Here is a 20216-nt window from a genome sequence, read left to right on the forward strand (position 1 = left end):
ACGATTAGATAAACATCTTTATTTGAACAATAAATGTTAAGTGTTACTATTAAAGTTCTTATTATGAGCAGACGCATAGCATGCTTCATCTACGCTACTTTTATAAGTAACGGATGTCCAAATGCTGATGTTTTCAATGCAGAAGTATTAGCATCATTCTGCTTCTCAACATATAAGCAGCAGAATGGTCCACTGTATCTAACACTCGTCTACAGGTGCTTAGAAATAGTAATAAACTATGGAAACTTACACCCTGTAAGTTTGGGACAAGAACATTTTGCACAAAGCTACACTGTGACTGAAAAATTCTATGTGAACATTCATGGTGTCATCCGGTTGGGTTGTAACAGTAACCATGCAACCTACCTTTGCAGATGCCAAGAGATATCATTTGCTTCTATCCACAGAAGAGTTTCTACAGCTGTTTCATTTGGAAACCATGGTGTGAGATTTATGATGTTATATTGCAGAAACCTGTTTAGTCTCTGATTTACAGTCCTGACGACTGCATGCAACTCCGTCATCGTAACTAATTACAGCTAACTGCATATTACCATATTGCAAACATCTTCATGAAAGAAATATGGTGTTCTGCCTAAAAAAGAAAATTAAACCTAAAAAAAAAAAACCCACCAAACATCCTGAAGGCTAACGAACAAAAATGCACTACTCCACGTCGGACTGCAAATCTAAACTCTTCAAATCAGTGCCATAAAACTTCAAATTACTATTTATTGGCAAGTTGTTTTAGCCTCAAGTACTTACACAGTAAATCACCATTATGCTGATACCATACCTTTGGCCTGAAACATATTAATCTTGGTTAACAATAACTGACATTTACTTTTACCAATTCAATTCAGGCATTGCAGTGAATGCACATACATGCAAAAGCTTCAGGGAGAGAACTTGCTTGTCTCAAATGGGTCCTTCTCACTGAGAACAACTTTGAGAAAACACAGTCATCAATTCTTGTTATAATTCTTACAAGCATTCAGACCCCAATTTATCTGTGAAAACATTTGACTCAAAGTAAAATCCTTGTTTCTTGAGTGCAGCTTACTGTATAACACAGCAAATCCAGATATTTTTCAAGATAAGTATTTCTATTCTTGATCTACTCAAAGACACAATGACTTTAAAAACTTGAGTTCTTCAGAAGGAAAGGATGGAAGGAACTTGAAACATTCAGAAGAACATGGCACCTGGACATGGTGAATAGCGTTAGACTCCCCTAGTAGAGGGAGAATGGACTTTTCATGCCAACTTCTCTTTACATTTACTAAGCCCATGAATGTATAAATAATAATAGCTTTAAACAAGTAGAGGTTTTTTGGTTCTGTTTCTTCTTTTTCCCCTTTTATTCAGCCCATACACCACGCAAAACTCTCAAGCTGACATACAAAAAATAAAGTACTTCTTTAAGTACAGGATAGTAGGAAAAAAAACCAGAAAACTTATCTCTTTCCTCATACCCACACAATGGGCATACAACAATACAGCACAGAGAACACATCTGGAATGAGTACTTTATTCCATCTTTAGACAGCCCTCTACCAGACTCCAAACGCATTCTGCAATGCATTACCCTAATATTTACACTTTGGAGAAACATACTATTTTTAACATAGTATTGATCCTTAGAAAGCATTTTTGCTACACTGTAAGAACCAGACAAACCAACCCAGCGTAATCTCACAGGATTAAGAGGAAACACAAGGGATTTGATGTGTTGCTTTTTCTGTTTATTTTGGTTGAGGAAAATCAATGTGTGTGTGTGTGTGTTTAGTCACCCACAAAAATTCTTCACAAGTAACAACTGGCATTTGACTCCTCAGGAAAGCAGGATGGACTACATGTATCCCATGTTGCTTTTTGTTTCCCATCTTTTCTTAGCTTCAAACCTGAAAAAGAGTACAAAACCACATGAGGACTCATGAACATACATACTCTAGGTATTTAACTCTATTATTTTTTAGCAGTAACAATAAAATCAAAACTTATTTTTACTAACGTAATGAAGGCAATTTTTACAATATGACAAATACATTAATCCTGGTAAAGTGTCCTCAGTCTCATAAACTGCTCAGGAAAAAAGAAACCAACAACAAAAAGAGAAGGTGAAACTAAACAAATAAGATCAACGCAAGCTTATTTCAGCCAAGGAAACATTTAGCTGATATTGTATTGCATATACTGAGTGCCATTGAAACGACAGATGTTTAATTCCATACTCAAATGACTTACCCCCAAGCAAGCTTCTTTTTCTTTCGAGCTTCTTGAGCAGCCTCTGCTTCTTGTTTGGCTTTTACAAAGTTGCGGCAAGCAACAGCTTTGGCAATTTTCACACCAAGCTAAGACATAAAAAGGAACAAAGGAAAACTGAATAGAAGAAAACGGCTCATGTGAAATGCAGGCCTCACAAATTACGTGGTCTAGTATTGTTTCTCAAAAGTCAATAAATATTAAAATATATTTCCAATATTTGGCTGATATTGGATGGGAAAGAACGTATCTTGAGAAACACACAAAGTAGGGGGATCCTGCGGCAAGCAATTCTTTCCACTCAACTCCTTCATTTTGAAGGATAAAAGCAAAGGGCAATAGCTGTGCCTGTCCCACTACACCCTTCTTTTTTAGTTGTTTTTTTTTTTTTTAATAAATATAGACAGACAGACATACACTCCCTCCCTCTCTCTTTCAATTATTACAGTCAGCCTATAACCTCAATTATACTGAAACACTGACAAGTCCCACTGATAGGAAGAACTTCCTGTATGAAGCTCTTTGTTTGAATGAACCGCTACTACAGCTGCTTCTCCAGTAGTTTCTGTAGTCATGTCTCACTCAGTCTGTTCAGAAAGAAAATGAAGCAACATCCTTAGAGTGCACCTGGCATTCAGTCTTCACATTACCAGCTTCCAAATTTTTGGTGCAATCATATGCATGCCCTTCAAATAAGGTCTTACTGGCTGTGGGTGAATATTACTTTCACAATTCTCGTTGGGTGAATAAGTTTAAGTTCACACTGGTGCATATCAAGAGGGGAGAAAAAGAACAGAGAAAAGGAGAAAAGGTGGAAAAAGGTACTATGAACTATGACCATGATTGTGCTTAATAAACATTCATAATTCGTTCACTGTTGTTGCATTTTGTGATTGCTATCGTGACTTGACATTATTTGCAACTGAACTATGAAAGAATTTGGTGTCAGAAGTTACCACTTTTCCCCAACAAAAACAAGCAATTAATTTAGCCAGAACTACTACAGGCTGTGATGTAGACAAATAGGCTTTTCCTCTATCCAGTCCAAAACCTACCAATAAGACACAACATGACATACTGCATTTCCCCAAAAAGTCATGGGACCACTTAAAAATAAATAAATAAGAAGCACAGGAGGCCCACCCAAAAAGAATACTCCTTAACACTTTGGTTAGGGCTCCATTATTGAAGTGTACTACTGTGAACAGCCTGCTTCATCTGTACAGCCAGTTATTTACACTGAAAAACACTTTATCCAAATAAGATGAGAGGCTCAACTTAAGATAGTAGATGCATGGGTATATCTTCTACCTTTCTCCTGTTTAACACCTCCCCTGAAGGCAGGTTGATACCCAGATTTGCAAAAGAAAAAGCCTTCTCACTCATCACTACAAGTTATTTACCTTAAGGTTCTTTCACTATCCACGAATCAAAAAAAACAATCTTTCTGCAGAAGACAATCTGCACACATATCAGGCACTGAACATCAGCTTGTGCACCATAACAGGCTCTAAGCACTGGCAACACAAGCTACTAATAGGTAAGCATACGATCTTTTCCCCCCACGTGGAACTGTGCAAAATTACTAACACTAAACCATTTTTGAATCTAGTCTATGCATAGGATTATTACAGGGTCATAAATATGCACCTGTGCAATCACCTTGATGCACAAGATGTGGCATTTCCAAACGTTCCTATTAGGTATATAATTTTAGTAATGAGCATTAACAACATTTTATATAAACCATAACACATTGTCGGTATCTGAGCAGCCAAATCTCATGTGAAAGGCTACTAAAGGATAACATTCTTATTCATATCGGCATTTAATTTAAGCAGTTATTCATATACTTGTATTATAAATATGCTCGTGAAAATTCACATCAAATACTAAAAATATTAGTAAGAAAGGATCAATTATTGCTGTATATTCAGAGCTAACCTTCTGATGCCTTACATCCACCAGAATGATGCCATCAATATTTTTGAGTTGCATTTTACATCCTAACAAGCTAAAAAAACATCAGCTCTGATGTGTGAGGAATAATGGTTTCTCCCTAAAAACACGTTCTAGGAATCTACTGAACACTTACATACATGCAGACATACACTACCGAGGTCTATAAAAGCGCATGAGAAAAAAACCCCACTGATCTGTGTTTCTTGGAAGACAGAATGAGTTCTTCCATCTTTGCAAAGTACAGAAAAATGGGACAATAAGATCCTCTGTAGCGTATGTGGAAGTAAAAGCAGAAATGTTTTGCAGTGTTAATGTTATCATTTCTAGGCTACACAGAGACAAATTTGCAAGACATGAAAACAAATGTGTCGCATATAAATACACATAAACACTGCAGTCAGATTAAATGCCTTTTGCTCCTACCCACACCCACACATACATCTACACCGCCCCTCCCAAAAGAAATCCATGAAAGCTTGGTCAATGGGTTTTACATAAAAAAAATTCAGGTCATCAGATAACTCAATAAAATACATTGTTAAAAGTAGTAAGAAAGCATGAATAAAAATATATACAACAATTTCTTGTGTAGTCAAAGTATCAGCATTTTCCATATAGAGCATCCAATATTTTGCTGCATTTTAATTAAGGTGTCTAAACATTATCACAAAGAACTGCAAATTGGTCAGAGCACGCAGTAAGGAAAATTAAGCTCTAAAGGCTTTTTATCACCATATTTCAGGAACCAAGGGTGTAAAATGTTCTAATTTGGGATATATTAAAAGCCATAAAAGGTCTTTCAAAAAGATTAATGGTACTTTGCTTGGATTTAAGATAAGGGCTTTAGCTGGTTGGAAAAGCAGGGCCCTGGCTAGACCCTTGAGGCATTCATCTTTACAGCCACTTGGAAGATTTGTAAAAGCGTCTGCATAACCTCCAGCAAACGCACTGCGACATTTTTTTATTCTTTATTTTTTTTTCACATTCCTTTCCATTGTACAGGTTTCAAGTCTGGAAATCACGACGGATGGTAAAGCCGAGATGGTGGGTCACCCCCGCAACAACATATATACGTAATTTAAGACAGACTAAATACAACTTGGCTTCTAACAGGTCAGAGACCTTCCCATTTGGAAGTTTACCAATAATCATGGCAAGCACCTTCCTGCAGATGCTTAACGTAGCATAAGTGAAAAACTCCTTCTCGTGAAAAAGAATAGAAAGTGTTACCTTGCAACAAATTTCTGAGGCTTCGCTTCTTCCTAAACAAAATTAGCCTTCAAAAATAGCAATTACCAAACTTTCACTTTTTACGGAATAACAGGTCTCTGTGAAAAAATATTTATGCCATTCTCTTTTGTTCTTTAATTAAATGAAAACAGATGTTTTCTGAAGTAAAGCGGAACCATTACTGGAGTACTTAAAGTGTTAAGGTCTTTAATTTTTATATCAGTTTGGTCTACAATTCCTGATTGTCTTTACTCAAGCTCAACATTAATGTCAAGCAAGTTACCTAGGAGACGAAAGAGATCAAAGAGACAAAAAACCCTCAAATGTCTGATTAATCAAGCCTGCAAACAGCTTATTTCTTTTAGCCTGCATGCAAGTATGAAAATGAGATTCTGGGAGCCGTACATTGTGCAGATTTGTTCATTCTTATCAGAACAAAGCCAGCGGCAGCTTATTTCATGGATCATTGGCACTGTCATCAGTGCTACACAGAACGGGTGACAGCTCCTCATTTTGAGGCTTGAACAAAATTAGCAAAAAGTCGGCACAAATTAGCCTCTCATCTTTTTAGTAATATGACATTATTCATTTACTTTTTATCCAATTTTTAATTTTTTCCTTGTCAGCTATCCCTTTCTAGTGTTTCTTGCACAGCATCATAAAACACTTTTAAAACAAGCAAGGAAATGGATGAAGTTGAAATAGTTCAGGCAGAAGAGTAAACATTCATCTTAAGTCGCACCAGCATCTGCTACAACTTCCAGAAAACTTCCCTAAAAAAAGAAACCAGGGCATTTAACACTTGGGTACCATACAGTGAGCACGTTTCATTCCATACCACTGCTCCATGTACGTGCTGAATGGTACAGGCATGAGACAACAGCTTCAAGAATTGCTCCAGCAATATTTAGGTATGATAGACAAAGCGCTCAACCCGCAGAGGCTCTAACAAAACATCTATATTCAAACAGGTCCTGAAATATCCTATGATCATAGGAGTGAAGCCAAACAGCCTTTTAATACAGTGTTACAGTTTCTCATCAAATATGAATCTAGTTATTTCAGGCTTGCCTTTAGCAATGATTTTCTCCTTTTATGTTATGGAATGTTATCCATTGCTGACGTATATAAAATATATAAAGCAAACAAGAATACCGAGTGGATTTTGCAGTGAAAATTGTCCCCTTTCAATGATGTGCTCAGCTTCCACTGTAAAATACTTTGTAATACCTTTGTTGTATTTTTATGCTGTGTATTACAACAACAAATTATATTTGGATGGCACAGTAATGGAGCAAGGACAGAAAACTGTTGTAACATTAAGCTCTTCTCTCGCTTTAAACACTGAAATGCCAGTAACTTCTTCCATTCATGAGAAAACACAGCATTAAAAAATTAACTATAAGCTGTTAGATGCTTTACACAGCCCCCTTATAAGAAAGGCAGTTTTAAAAAAAGAACTGTAGTACTGTTTTCAGCAATTTCTTTATCTCTGTTCTTCTAAGTAAGAAAGCTTATTAACAAGCTTTGAACTTAAAATCACATTTACAATAATGTGCCATCAACAGTTTTATAAGCTAATTAGAAAAAAAGATTAATTAATGACTGGCTGCTAATAAAATGGCAATCATGAAGAAAGAAACCAAGGGTGCTAAGCTTCAACTACCACCAATTAAGAGCTAATTACAAACAAATTATATATGTGTTTTGCTGTGGGCTTTAATTTACTAAAATGGTTTTAATTAAAAGAGAAAACATGCTGATTAATTGAACTGCAGAAAAAATCTACAGTATAAACTGTGCTTTGTCTGTCTCTTTAATTAGACTTGTAACATCTGAAATCTTTTTTTAAGGTTTGTTAAGGAAAAGATATACATAATTAAGGGAGCATAAGAATGTAATTCTAGGTGATAACCCTGCCATGTTCCAAAGGTTAAAAGAAAGCCACCTCAATGAAGAGTGATATTTGGAAGCATCTCTGGTAAGTGTTAGAAAGAATCTTCACAGATTAAGAAAATAAATTCTTTCTCCCCCCACCCCCCAAGAGTCCTTCAGCAGGCAAGACTTCCAAGTTAATTGGTGCTTCAGTTACATTCAGTGTTAGATTGCATCAATCTCCTCAGGTAGCTAAAGGCACTATCATAAATTATGAATTTTGCACAGATTTTAGAAATGAAGCTCTATTACATCTATGGAAGAACAATCAATTCAGGACACTACAACCTATCTGAAATTGTGTTGTATGACCTATCCACCTTCAGAAGACAAAAAACAGCTAAGAGAAGGGTTCTCAATTGTTAAAACATAAAACCTTGCTCACATCCTTCCCCATGATACAGCTAGAAGTTACTTACACACACCAAACACTAACTTGAACACTGTAAAATGGTCAAAACATGCAACACAAACTGTGGTGATGACAGCAAGACCGATAATTCTGTGAAATGAAAAGGATATCCCAGTCAGTAGATAATTAATTTGGTCCGTTATGATGTAGATCTTTCATTTAAGAGTGATTGCAATACCATCATTTTCGTGTAAATTGCAGCTTCAGAACAAAAAAATCTCACCAAAATGCCAGAAGCCACGAAGCACAGAAACAGTGCTGTCAAAAAGCCTGCACTACTCACAGATTGACAACTATTTCATTAATTTGGTGTACTAAATCCCAAAATATTTCTGAACTGCCATTTTGACAGGTAAATCTGACATGGTCTTACAGCGTTCAAGTTACAGTCCCCAGGCTAATGTGCTCTTAGACAACGTGGCACCTATTTACCAGGCAGTAGCAGGAAAACTACGAGGCAAATGCAAAGTCTGAGGTTTAAACATATCAGTTCTCAGAATATTTGAGCCAAAAGAAATCTGCATTCAAAGTGATTTCAGGAAGAAAAAGTACTAAGAAAAATTCTCTCTGGGAAAGGAAAGAAGCAGCCCAGAAAATATTTTCAGGTTGACAATTTGAGGATGTGGGGAAAAATCTTTTAGAGTTATTTCATTGAACCTTTTAAAGTATCACTCTAAACTGAAATCAGTTTTCAGCAAAGTGAAGTTTCCAGACATTTCATCACACAGTCCTTACTCAAATGGATACTCACCTCCAACAACACACAGACACAGCGCTCCAACTACTCAACATTCCAGACAGAGCCCCACAGACAGTAACAACAACTGAAGTACACTTCAAGGTATTACACCAAAAAGGTTTTTTTGAAACTGCTAGAAAAGTTGACACAATTCTAAGCATCAGTCCCCTGCTACATGAAGACCCAAGTAGCTGCTTCCATTCAATCTCAGTCACCCTACAGCATCCCCAAGAAAATCATCATTGTAAATCAGTTAAACATCCAAAAACTTCATTCTCACTAAAAAATTCATTCTAAAATGTTCAGGACTCCTACATTAATATTAGCATTTATCTTGACATCTATCAAATTAAACAATTCATAATTAAATGCAGTGTTCGAACTACAGCTTTAGGTATGCCATTCCACATTTTGAATGCAGAACTTTAAAACATGGGGAGCTGCCAATGCTGAAAACCCAAACTACTTACAATATAACAAAGACAGCAACTGGATTACAATAGCAAACCTTGACTGCTTACATTGTACCACCATGCTATACTGACTTACTAGTTGTTCAATACTAATAGTAACCTGATACAGGCTTTACAAGAACAACAACTACTCTTGTACTACATTGAAAATCCATAGTGAATTACAACCATTAAGCAGCGTGACATACCTGCACTATGCAAACATTCAACAAAAATTCACCAAACAAAAGGCGTGCTGATCTTCTACGCTATAACTGCACTGCAGCATAGAGATGCTCAAGCTAGACTGGGTTCTAGAAGCAGTACAGCTGAAGAAGCAGTTACTGATGGACCACGTTATTCTGCACAGCACAATCCAGACATGCCCATATTGTTTGGGGAAGAATTTCACACACATTATGCAAACAATTATTTTGGGATACCAAATAACCATAACTCCCTGGTGAAGCCGAATGCCCCATAAGACATGCTGTGGGGACAACAGGAGACAAGGGGTAACACCTTGTAGTGAAAAGAGCCAAGAGATTATCATCATAGGTGTACAATCCATTCTTATTTGAAATATATTTTTATACACTTTTAGCCACGGTCCCAAAAGCTACATGCAAATCCACCTGTACATTCACCAGCAATTGCAGAGCCTCATGCATAAGGTATGCAAGTTGTAACCACGACAGTCAAAAACCTCGAGAACTCTACTAGATTATGGCAGTTTATCTCAAAATCAGCAAGTGTATTCACCAAGCAGAAGAAAGCCACAACTAACATACAGCCCAAAGCCTCATTTATAGCACTACAGCAACATTTTCCTTAAAGAGCCTGCAACAAGTACCATATGGAAACCAAAACATCCAAAACCTTGAAGCAGGATCATTTAGGTGTTAAGGATATGCATTTCAGTGATTTGCTCACAGCTGCTAGATTATGCATATTGGCCAAATCATCACTGATTTTAAGGAAATCTGATTTTAAAAAACCTCACCGTGTCACAACGATAGCATATTGACAGCATCACTTTAGCATTCCTTCGCTTTTTAAGACATATTTCTACTGCCCATTCTCAGTCATCTGCTTATTTTTGGCTTCATTTTTCTAAATACTGAAGCTGCCCTATCAGTTTCACAGGCTTATAAATGTTATACATCAAAAATTAGTTTCACTTATTAAGGCAGAAAACGGCTTTAAGAACTCTGGGATCTGTGCCTCAAAGCAAAAGCTTTATCAGCAGGTTCCAGTCACTGCTTCTTGCAAAAGAAAATGGTGCCGATTAAAAACCCATACACCTGATTTCAAAAAGAACACCTACCCATTGAACATTTTTCACATGGCTACAAGGGGGGCTGTACCCCCTGCACCCCAAATGGAAGGCAGCCGCTTCTCACACGCACAGCCCTGCAACACTGCTCAAGAAAAATAAAAGCTACACATAAAAAGATGAGGTTGAGATAACAGAACAATAATTCATCCACTTATTTCTCTACACTTCAGAAGTGTTGCACTTCAATGCACGCCTGACTTGCTCACAACGTTGTGCTGAATTTGGAAGTTCAGACAAAAATAACCCCACACTCTAAAAATTAACTCAGCTCTTACAAGTATTACGTAAAAACGAGCTTCAAATTGCAAAGACAGGAGGAAAGTTGTGACTAAATCACCACTACACAACATGAAAGCAGTATTTTATTTATTGTACTTTTGCACAAAGCAACGTTGTTTTCAGTCAGCCTCTCCCATAACTAAATCCTTTGCTGTAGCTCTTCACTGAATCAGAATTAGTCACTGCTAGGACATTTCTTGGAATAAGAAATACTTTAAATGACAGAAAGAAAAATAAATAAATAAATGTAAGCTGTTAAGATTACAAAAAAAAAGTAAAATTTTGCAGTATGTTACTATTACAGCAAATCCTTGAAACACTAGAGAACCCCAGTGAACTCACTGCATTTCTGCCCTCACAGAACTCCTCACGAGATCAAGACAGAGCCATTTGAGTTCTTCTTTCAGCATGCTATTTATTCAGATAAACTCACTTAACCAAAACCAAATCAAGGCTGTGAATACTAATAAATCATACTTCAAGCATTTTGTTTTCAGAATTACAACATGCTAATATTTGAAAGTCAACAATTTGGAGCTAATGTTCCACAAATATTATATTGCTGTAACACCTGCGATATGCTAGATGTTGCACAATCCCATGGTTACCAAAAATCAGATAACAGTTTATCATAAATATTACAAAACCTTAAAACTTCTTACACTAATTTGTTTTTATAGTCAAACAACTTGCAGTAGAACCTTAGTATGTTTTATTGATTGTGATACTCTAACCACTTTAGAGTAGATGGAATAATGACATTTGTGAAGGAGAAGCTTTAGAGTGTTTTTAATTTTGAACACAGTGAGAAGTTAGCTGGACTTAAATGGAACATTAGGCTACATTTCTGTCACTATCAGAACCTGTTATCCTTGTGCAGGGAGGTTCTGTGATCGTAAGTGGAAAAAGGCTGTCTAGTAACTAGAAAGTGCACTGAGTGACTAAGTGTAGGAGTTTCTACTGAATGCATAAGAACACAGACTGAAGAAGTGAGTTTTGCCTAACCATATTTATAGAACACAAAGAACTGTATTTCCTGTCCCAAAATCATCTAGATTTTTAAGTCTTTGCAATATGACATTATATACCATCAAAACAAACTCAGACCTGCAATTTGACATTAAGGCTTCACTTTAAATGCTGTACTTATGAAACGCTAAATATTTGGAGGAGAATGAGAAGCACCCAGAATGTTCTGGATACTTTGTTATTTAAATGCCTTCTGTATCTATGAAGACCTTTGAATTTAACAGTACATGCAGTGAACAGAAAATTCCCATTACATCTGAAGATAGGTGAGCACCGCAGACAGATGAAAGAAAGCAAAGCCCTTGTTGAAATTATATGAATCAGATGTGTTTTTGAAAGGCTAGTTCCTATGCTCACCTGAAATAGCACTGTAGTTAAGTTTTTCTTCTTAGCTTCAAAATTATTCTATTTTCACCTAAATTTATCTTCTTTTGCACTTTCTCCCCATGCCCACATTCCAATAGACACAACAGCCTATGCGGATTTCAGTGAAGTACTGTCACTGGTGCATACGTGGTATGTGGTAGCAACTGAACCATTACTCATAAAGAATTGCAGTTTCATACACAATAAAGGTATGTGATAGATCCCCTAGCAGTTCCTCAGCACTAAATACAAGTCTGAAAGGATTTATGATTTCTAAAAACAGGCAAAAATATATTAAAAAAACCCCTCAGTACTAACAACTGACTTGGAGAGTCAATATCAGGGTTTCATGGTAAGGTTACTCGGGAACATTCATGGCTGTATTTTCAATTCTTACACATGGCTACACTTGTCCAAACAGTACTGAATCAGCAGCTAAATCCTTCAATCACAGACAGAAATCTAATTAGGAAACAGAAAGGATGTCCCAAGCTATCTTCAATGCTACTTTATTTGCAACTTTTTTAAAATAAAAACAACCCAGATGTCCAAAACTATTTTTTTTTCCTAAAAGCTTTTAATAGACCACTTACCTCACGAGTTGCTAATCTATCACTCAGCTCCTCAGCTTTATCAATGTCACCTTCAGCCACCGACTTCTCTATGCTAAGTTCAAGGCCAGACTAGAAAGAAAAAAGCAAGTATCTTTAAGTAAATAAATAGAGAAATAATACATATAAAGGGAGCACCTCCTTTTAAGAAATAATTTTTACAGAAGTCTTAAAATGAAGACACTGCACGAACCTGTAATTTCTGTGTAACACAAATCACTTTGCCTATGTATTGTAATGGACAGTATAATTAAGAATTCACTGAAAGACTGCCGGAGCACAAATCATTGCATTAGTTCCACCTTACGTGCAGGATAATACTGGAGGTTAAAAAAAAATTACACGGACTAGTTTATGCCTGTCACAATAAAATTCATCTGAAGATCTGGCTTATCTCTTCCATCCCTGGAGCTTTCTAAACAAAATGTGAAGTATGTGTGTCAGGTAACACGAAGAATGGCAATTACCACTGTATCGTTACAGTTCTAAGATTTTATCTTTACCCAAAAACTGAGTTCTGGCATGGAGCCACTCCACTACAACAATAAATTCAGAATTCTAGTTATCCTGTGGAAAACAATGAAAACAGTTCAAAAATTCAACCTTTATGATCAACATAACTCACTTAATGACATTTACAAATAAAGTAACAATAAAACGTTTAATGGAAATTATAGTTGGAATTTTAGTTGGAAGTTTCTGAAAGGATCCAGAAGCATAGCAGTTGGCAATGACTTCAGAATTTCAAAAAAAATTCATTCATTAATCACAAGAGACAGTTTACAGACTCACTGGATTTAAGCATTAGCGATGCTCAAGAAAACAATTCTGTTGGTTTCATAATAAATACTTTCTTAAAAAATAGAAAAGCAAACAATTATTGAGAAACAGAAACTTAATTATTCAAATGAAAGTTAATAGCATGCACAACTGAAAAGCCAACTGTTAGATGCCTTCTCTGAAATTAATGAGACATTCCTCTAGAAATTAAATCACAACTTAAATGGAGAACAGCTGCATGTTAACACTTTGGGCCTCATTCCAGATCTATACTGAGCAGTTTAGTGACAAGCAAATGCCCACCAAAAGTCAGAACTCATCAATATCAGTGTCAATGCAGAAGCTTACTTTAAGCAAATGAAAAACAGAAAGTTCACGATAAAGGATGCCAATTGAATACTTGATGTCTTAAAAGTAACAGGGGTCCACTACTGTAAAACTACAGAACAAGCTCATCATATTTCGAGTTTCTCACACTTCTATCGTGTTCTATCAGGTACATCAAACATGGCTAGTTATACAGCAATAGTTATGCATGTATATATATAAATTCAGTAAAACTTTACAGTAGATTCAATTCTCTGTTTCAAAGAGCTACTGGTTTCAACTAATGGACTGACTTGGAACACTGAAGTTAAAACACAATAAAAGGTCACTGTAATCAAACAATGCACATCAAATCTTTTGTCTCTCATCACAGTAGAATACAAAACCAAGAAAGGAAATAGGCATGGATATTGTTTAGAAATCTTTCAATCCAAGTAAAACTCACATGACACCTAGAAGGAAATTCATTTTAAAATGTGCACAAAATTATTCGTCCTCAGAGTGACTTGGTCATATGCTTACTTCTGAATAGACTGAATTTTACTGTTATCTCAGTTAATACTGCCTACTTTTATTATCAAAAAAAAAAAGATGGCACAGCTTTTGTAACAACAATCACCTTTCGTGGAGCTCTGCTATCCACAGGTGACTCAAATCTATCATTGATTCCAAAGTACTGTGTAAGTTCTTTCCAGCCGTCTTCATTGGCCAACTGATGACTACTAAAAACCAAGAAGTAAAACTCATTAACATAACCAATTTGTTTCCCACAGCTTATGTAATGTTCTTTTCAAAACTAGAACAAACTCTTATTTGGCAGATGCATCCTTTTCACCTGTCATTTTTTTAATGCAAGTTATTCCTTTTCCTCTGTAACCACAATGCCACAATCTTGAAAGCAAGCTAGCATACAATTATATGACAAACACCATTAAGAATAACAATAAATTAATTTTAATTTGCATTAAATAATACTATTCTATCATTTTAAATCAAGCAATAAGCTATCACAAAATCACTAGAATTCAGTTCAGTGTGTGTGACAGACACCAAACAACTTCAGTACATGCTTAGCATGACAATGTTCAAAGCCAGCGTTTGGCTACACTTCCTACAAGTTTTGCTTGATATTAAAAACAGACCTCACATAATCACATTGACCTGGATATACCTCTTAGTCCCTTCATTTTTGTCCTTTTCCAGTTTTTCTAGAAAAGAAAAAAAATCCAGCATTAAATAGTGATGCCCGATTGCAACCAATAAAGTTAACAGATCACTAACAGAGTACATTCCCATTGAAAGACTGTCACAGAGGGATCTATACTGAATGATCATGGGGGATTTAAACTACTCTGCTGTGAGGCTTTTCATTTGAAGAACCTCCTACAACATCTGTCAAGAAGCCTTGATCAGAATAGACAAAATAACGTATGAAATAATATACTGAAAACATGCCCAGCCATTTTAAGTCAGTACTGACTGAATAAATTCTGCCCCCTCTTTAAAAAGAAGTGGAAAGTCATACTTGGACTTTAAGGAGCAATTTACAGTCTAGGTCTAGAACGCATGTGTAACAACTAGAAAATCCTAGATATCAGACATCTATTCAGACATTCAGTTATTGATGAAAGCTAAAAATGTACTTCCAATGTACTTAATACTAATTCCATTTAGCAAAAATAAGGTCTGGAATTATGCAAAACACCTTTTCTGCGTCGCTTTCTTTTTCGGCCTTTGCTTTCCTGATTTGCTTCCATTTTCATTTCACGGTTTTTCTTCTGAAGCTCCAAAAACTTCTACAAGATTAAGGAAAAGCAAGGATCAACATTTTTTAGTTTTCTTTTTTTAAAAAAAGAAAAAAGTTACATAGAATGCTGAGAAATGTCCCAATATCTCACTTATCAATAGCAGCTTCCTGTATCTGTTACATTCAAACTTACACACTGAGAGCATCCAACCCAGATGGTGTTAAACTGGCATTGGCTCTAACACTTTATCACCAGTATCACTGACTTTCTGCCCTCCCTAAGTCCCAGGGGGTATTCAAAATAGTTTTCTCAAGGAGCACAATGCTGAATATGCTTATGTTGGCTGTGCACTCCTAGGCTATATAACAGTTTGTTACTGCACAGACAGTGGTTTAGAATCCAAGATTACTGACAGCATATTCCTTGCACATCAGGCAAGTTTGTGCATGCAACAAGAAAAATAAAGAGAGGTTATAAGCAGTTCTGAGTCTGGATACCTGCACCTAACCCCTATACAAAGCAGAGAAGTATAGCTCTATTTCACAGGTATAAGTCACCAGCACAGTAACAAACATTCTTAGCTACAAACCCTTACTCACACAAAAATCAGTTATGAGGAAGCTCAGAACCCATACACTACCACAAACACAAGTATCTGTCCAATTGAGTAGTTACCCAAACATTTCCTTGCTGGGCTTTTAATCACTGCTGCACAAAATAAATAATGCAAGTTTTTCCTGTTTTTCCTCCCATTTAAATTCATGTTCACTCTACATGAAGCAATCTAAGGTATATTATTGCAACAGCACTTTGATTGCATTTCATTTTGTACTGGTATATCTAAAATATCCAAATTTGAGCTGTTTAAATTTAAAAAATAGCTGTTCAAGTAAGCTCTGGATATTTAAAGCCATGCTACAATACCCACATTCCATATATTTAAAGGAATTCCAGCAGGGCACGTTTCAGATGTGTTTTCTCCATCCGCCACAGATGTCAAAACTGAGTTAGTGGTGGCATTATTTTCAGGTCCATTCTCCTGCAATTCCGGAAGCTGAACTCCTTCTGTGTCTTCTGTTATGTCTTCTTCCTTCAAACAGGACATACATGACTCCTCTTCATCCTCAGAGCTCAAGTCAACATCACTTTCACTCAGTCCTGGAGGTAACAGACCGCTCCACATCTTCCTCTTCACGCAAGGCCAAGGCACTGGGAGTCATTGCACAGACATGGGAGTCATGTGAGCACACCTGTTCTAAGACAAAAATCACAGTCAGCCAGAGAGAAGCATCAGAATGTAATAACAGGAATATTTCTCCTCTGAGGTGCTTTACACAAACCCTTTATAAAGCTGTTAGTACTTACAGCTTCAGAGGGGGGTTGAGAACTTAAGTACACAGATTAAAGATAGTATGCTTTTTTTCTTTTTCTTTTTTTTTCCCCCCTTATTCCTTAAAGCCACTTCGGGTTTGCTTACAGTTGCTTCTCAGCTTTAAGTATGACACAGCAGCAACGCCTCTCCAGGGTAGCAGAGGAGCACCCGCAGCCCTCCCACGGCACCGCCGAGCGGGCAGGGCCGAATCTCGAAAGCGGAGGACGGGGAGAAGAGCCCGCTCCGGAAAGGAGCCAGGAGGGGCGCAGCGCTGCTCCAGAGCAGAGAGACAAAAGGACTGGAAGAAAAACAGACGCCTCGCAGCGCAGCCAGAACCCAAACAACCGCACCACCCTCACTACTAACCCACCACCAGCCGCAGCGACAGTTCGTGTTTACCTGGCCGCCATATTGGCACCTCTGGAACACCCCGCCCGTTGATTGGGCGCTGCCCCGCAGCCAATCAGCCGGCGCTTTGCTGCCCTGCTCCCTGCCTCCATGAGCTCCACGACAATAGGGCACGGCGTGCAGTAGCGCGGCGCCATGCGATGCAGTGCAATGCAACCTTGCTGCAGCCGCGACAGCTCCACATTGGTCTCGTGTCCCCAGATATGCAATTTAGGTGTGCTTCTCAGAATAACAGCCGTGCTCTCAAGAGAAAGATAGGTCGCTTTCCAGTATTCATAGTTGTGGTAGAGGAGCATGGAAGGTATTCAAAGCTAAACCTTCTAATTTGTACAAGTCCCAAATGTTTGGCATGGGACAGTGACTAGGGCCTGCAACCTTACTCTTCATGGATGAGAAAATCTTTTTAAAATTCCCTAAATTGTCTCATATTAATGCAGTAAATGTAAAGCCTCAAACGACCTTGTTCCAGCAAAGCTTGAATTTCCCTTAAACTGCACCAAGAATGTGAAAAAGGTGCCTGTCTGCCTGACAAAAAAAATGTGAAATGCCTGAAAAAGATGTGAAAAAGTCACTGTGAGCAGATTAACACCATGTGAAGTGTCTCTGAGGCCAACAGTAACTCTCTGGAGAGCATTCGGGAAAGTACAGAACTCATTTGGAAGTTTCTCCTCTTTGTCCTTTCAGTGTACGTAGGTGAGACATGAAACAAACGCTTAGTAGAGGCCTGTACGTGGTTTGGCATGAAACCTCACATGCAGGGGGTGACAGGAGAGGTGGAACAGAGAAATAACAAGAAAAGGATACCATGAAGACGAAGAGACCTCTGGCACTGAAATGTGTCTGAAAGAGAGGAGGGCTTGCAGCTGACCGGCTGCAAAGTAGATCTCAGCCTTGTGCCCTCTGAGAAAGAAATTGCTGGCACCAAGACACAGCCTACTTGTGGGAAGACGTACAGATGTGAGGGGAGTGGGAAAGGGGCACGGATTCCAGGAGGGATAAAGGCAGACAGCAAGAACTTTGAGTAGGATCACCTTGGATCACCGAGGTGAGTAGGATCCTGTGTGGTCACCTTCTGGGACTGGCTGTGCATGGAAGAAAAGACAAACACCTTTCTCATAGATGTAAAACAGATCTTCCAATTCGTTTCTTTTCTATGCTATGATATTACATCCTCAGTTTCATTTCTGAAATCAATTAATTCCGTAAGTAATCACTTTTTCATGAACTACATGTAAATTTCACACTCAGCTTGCTAACTAGTTTTTCCTCTCATCTGGGAAATCAATTTTTAAGAGATTTATTTTATTTACATTTAATACTTGGTTGCATTTGGTATACAGATAAGTGGTAACTGATAAATATATTGCTCTTGTACATTGATTTTAAGGGATTCATTTTCAAAGAGCAAGTTTCATCTCACGTCACTATTTGTATCCAAAGGCTGTGAACTTGATTTAGTATCCACAGTCTGTTTACCATTCGGATCACACAAATGAAGTACTAAAATCATAGAATCATAGAATCCTTAGAGTTGGAAGGGACCCTTCAAGGCGTGTTCACCTGCAGTTGTTCCTATAATTCAGCTGAACAGATTCTGGCTTCTGGCAGAAGAAACAGAGAAAAAAACACTGTTAGAGTTTCTCCTTTCCTTTCAGTGTCCCAGAAGCGCATGTATTCAAAGGGTCTGTGACTGCTGAAACTACAGTTTTGGTTTTGTTACTGTTGTTGCTGCTGCTGTTGAAACAATGTGTGCAGAGTCCTTCTATGAGGAAAAAATGGGTGGGGAACACTGCCTTGTAACCAACACTGATACTGCCCTAAAGCTGATTGTATCCAAAACTTGCTTCAGTGTTGAATTCTTCTCAAGCCAGTTTTCTGTTCCTCCTTTAAGAAATATTCAAGTTATCTGATTTATTTCCTTTTGATTAACTGATCCAACTTCCTTTTTCACTTGAATCCCTGCTCTGGAGACCTGCCAATAATGACTATTATGAATGAAACAAGTCATGCCTCTGAAAATCCTATGGAACGTCAAATTAGTCTAACTCCCAGGTTTAGTATTTTTTGATGCTACTATTAAAAATTACTTGAAGGAAGACCTATTGCAATTAAGTGTAACATCAAGTGTAATTTGACTGTTTGAAATGCAGCAGAAACCTCATATTCCTGTTTTCTCGAGGTAATACATCCGACTATGTTGGAAACCAACTTTAACTGGGGAACCTCGACTACAAAATTTAAGACACAAAGTAGTGCTCGTAAATATTCAACATTAGGAAATAAATATAGGAAGAGAGCATTTTTCACATGCTCTGTTGCAGCAGTGAAGGGGAGTGTTTCGCTACTTTCTGGGCAAAAAAATAAATATTGATTGTGGTCTACAAAACTGGGTATTCCTTGGGTTCTTTTGGAAACACTCCCGTAATGACTAACTTTAACAGCAGTGATCAAATTTGTCCAACATCAAAATAGCTGATGCCCGTGTACCTTCTAGTCCCCGAGGGCAAGTTCTCAGGTTGGAATTCTCTCCATAAAACTGGCTGGAGCTCAGATCGTTGGACTTCAGGACACAGTGGAAGCCTAAACTATTTCCTCAGCTGCATGCTTGAAGCCATGATTAACTAATCACAAGTAATCATATACATGCTTATTTCCACAAAATATATGCAAATGGTTTCCTAATACGGAAATAGAATCTGCTACAACATAAATTATGCACTATTAGCTGTTTCTTGTTTTTAGCAAGAAATGAGGACATCAGGACCTTTTCCTTAAGCGTGGAAATATGCTGCATTTTATCCTTTTGAGACAGAGTTTTGGAAATATGTCAAAATGATCAAGAACTGAATTCTTGTTTAATCATAATAGGAAGACCTTATTGTATTAGCAGATTACAGTCATTGTGTTAGTATACTATCTACCTTGTATTCATTTTTGCTAACATAATGAGAATTTTTTCCAG

General features: G+C 37.3%; 1 protein-coding gene and 1 long non-coding RNA gene across 27 annotated transcripts in view; one reads left to right on the top strand and one right to left on the bottom strand.

Moving 5' to 3' along the window:
* Window positions 1–1515: 1515 nt before the first annotated feature.
* Window positions 1516–17278, bottom strand: FAM204A (family with sequence similarity 204 member A). Of its 26 annotated transcripts, none has more exons than XM_025151874.3 (8): window positions 17246–17278; window positions 16403–16724; window positions 15432–15522; window positions 14898–14934; window positions 14346–14445; window positions 12602–12691; window positions 2248–2354; window positions 1516–1904 (listed from the first exon to the last, which is right to left on the bottom strand). In XM_025151874.3, exons 2-8 carry the CDS (start codon window positions 16655–16657, stop codon window positions 1853–1855), a joined length of 732 nt encoding a protein of 243 aa, XP_025007642.2. In that variant the 5' UTR covers window positions 16658–16724; window positions 17246–17278; the 3' UTR covers window positions 1516–1852. The 26 variants fall into 26 exon arrangements, with proteins under 26 accessions (XP_025007642.2, XP_004942373.2, XP_040558815.1 ...); XM_004942316.5 differs by having other exon boundaries at window positions 14346–14448; XM_040702881.2 differs by having other exon boundaries at window positions 14874–14934.
* The window catches only part of LOC121111176, a 104007-nt gene continuing 100970 nt past the window's right edge, over window positions 17180–20216 (top strand). The window contains exon 1 of the long non-coding RNA XR_005860898.2: window positions 17180–18299. This is a non-coding gene — a long non-coding RNA (uncharacterized LOC121111176). The remainder of the gene's footprint in view (window positions 18300–20216) is intronic.

This window comes from Gallus gallus, chromosome 6 (assembly GCF_016699485.2).
Source record: "Gallus gallus isolate bGalGal1 chromosome 6, bGalGal1.mat.broiler.GRCg7b, whole genome shotgun sequence".
NCBI lineage: Eukaryota > Metazoa > Chordata > Aves > Galliformes > Phasianidae > Gallus > Gallus gallus.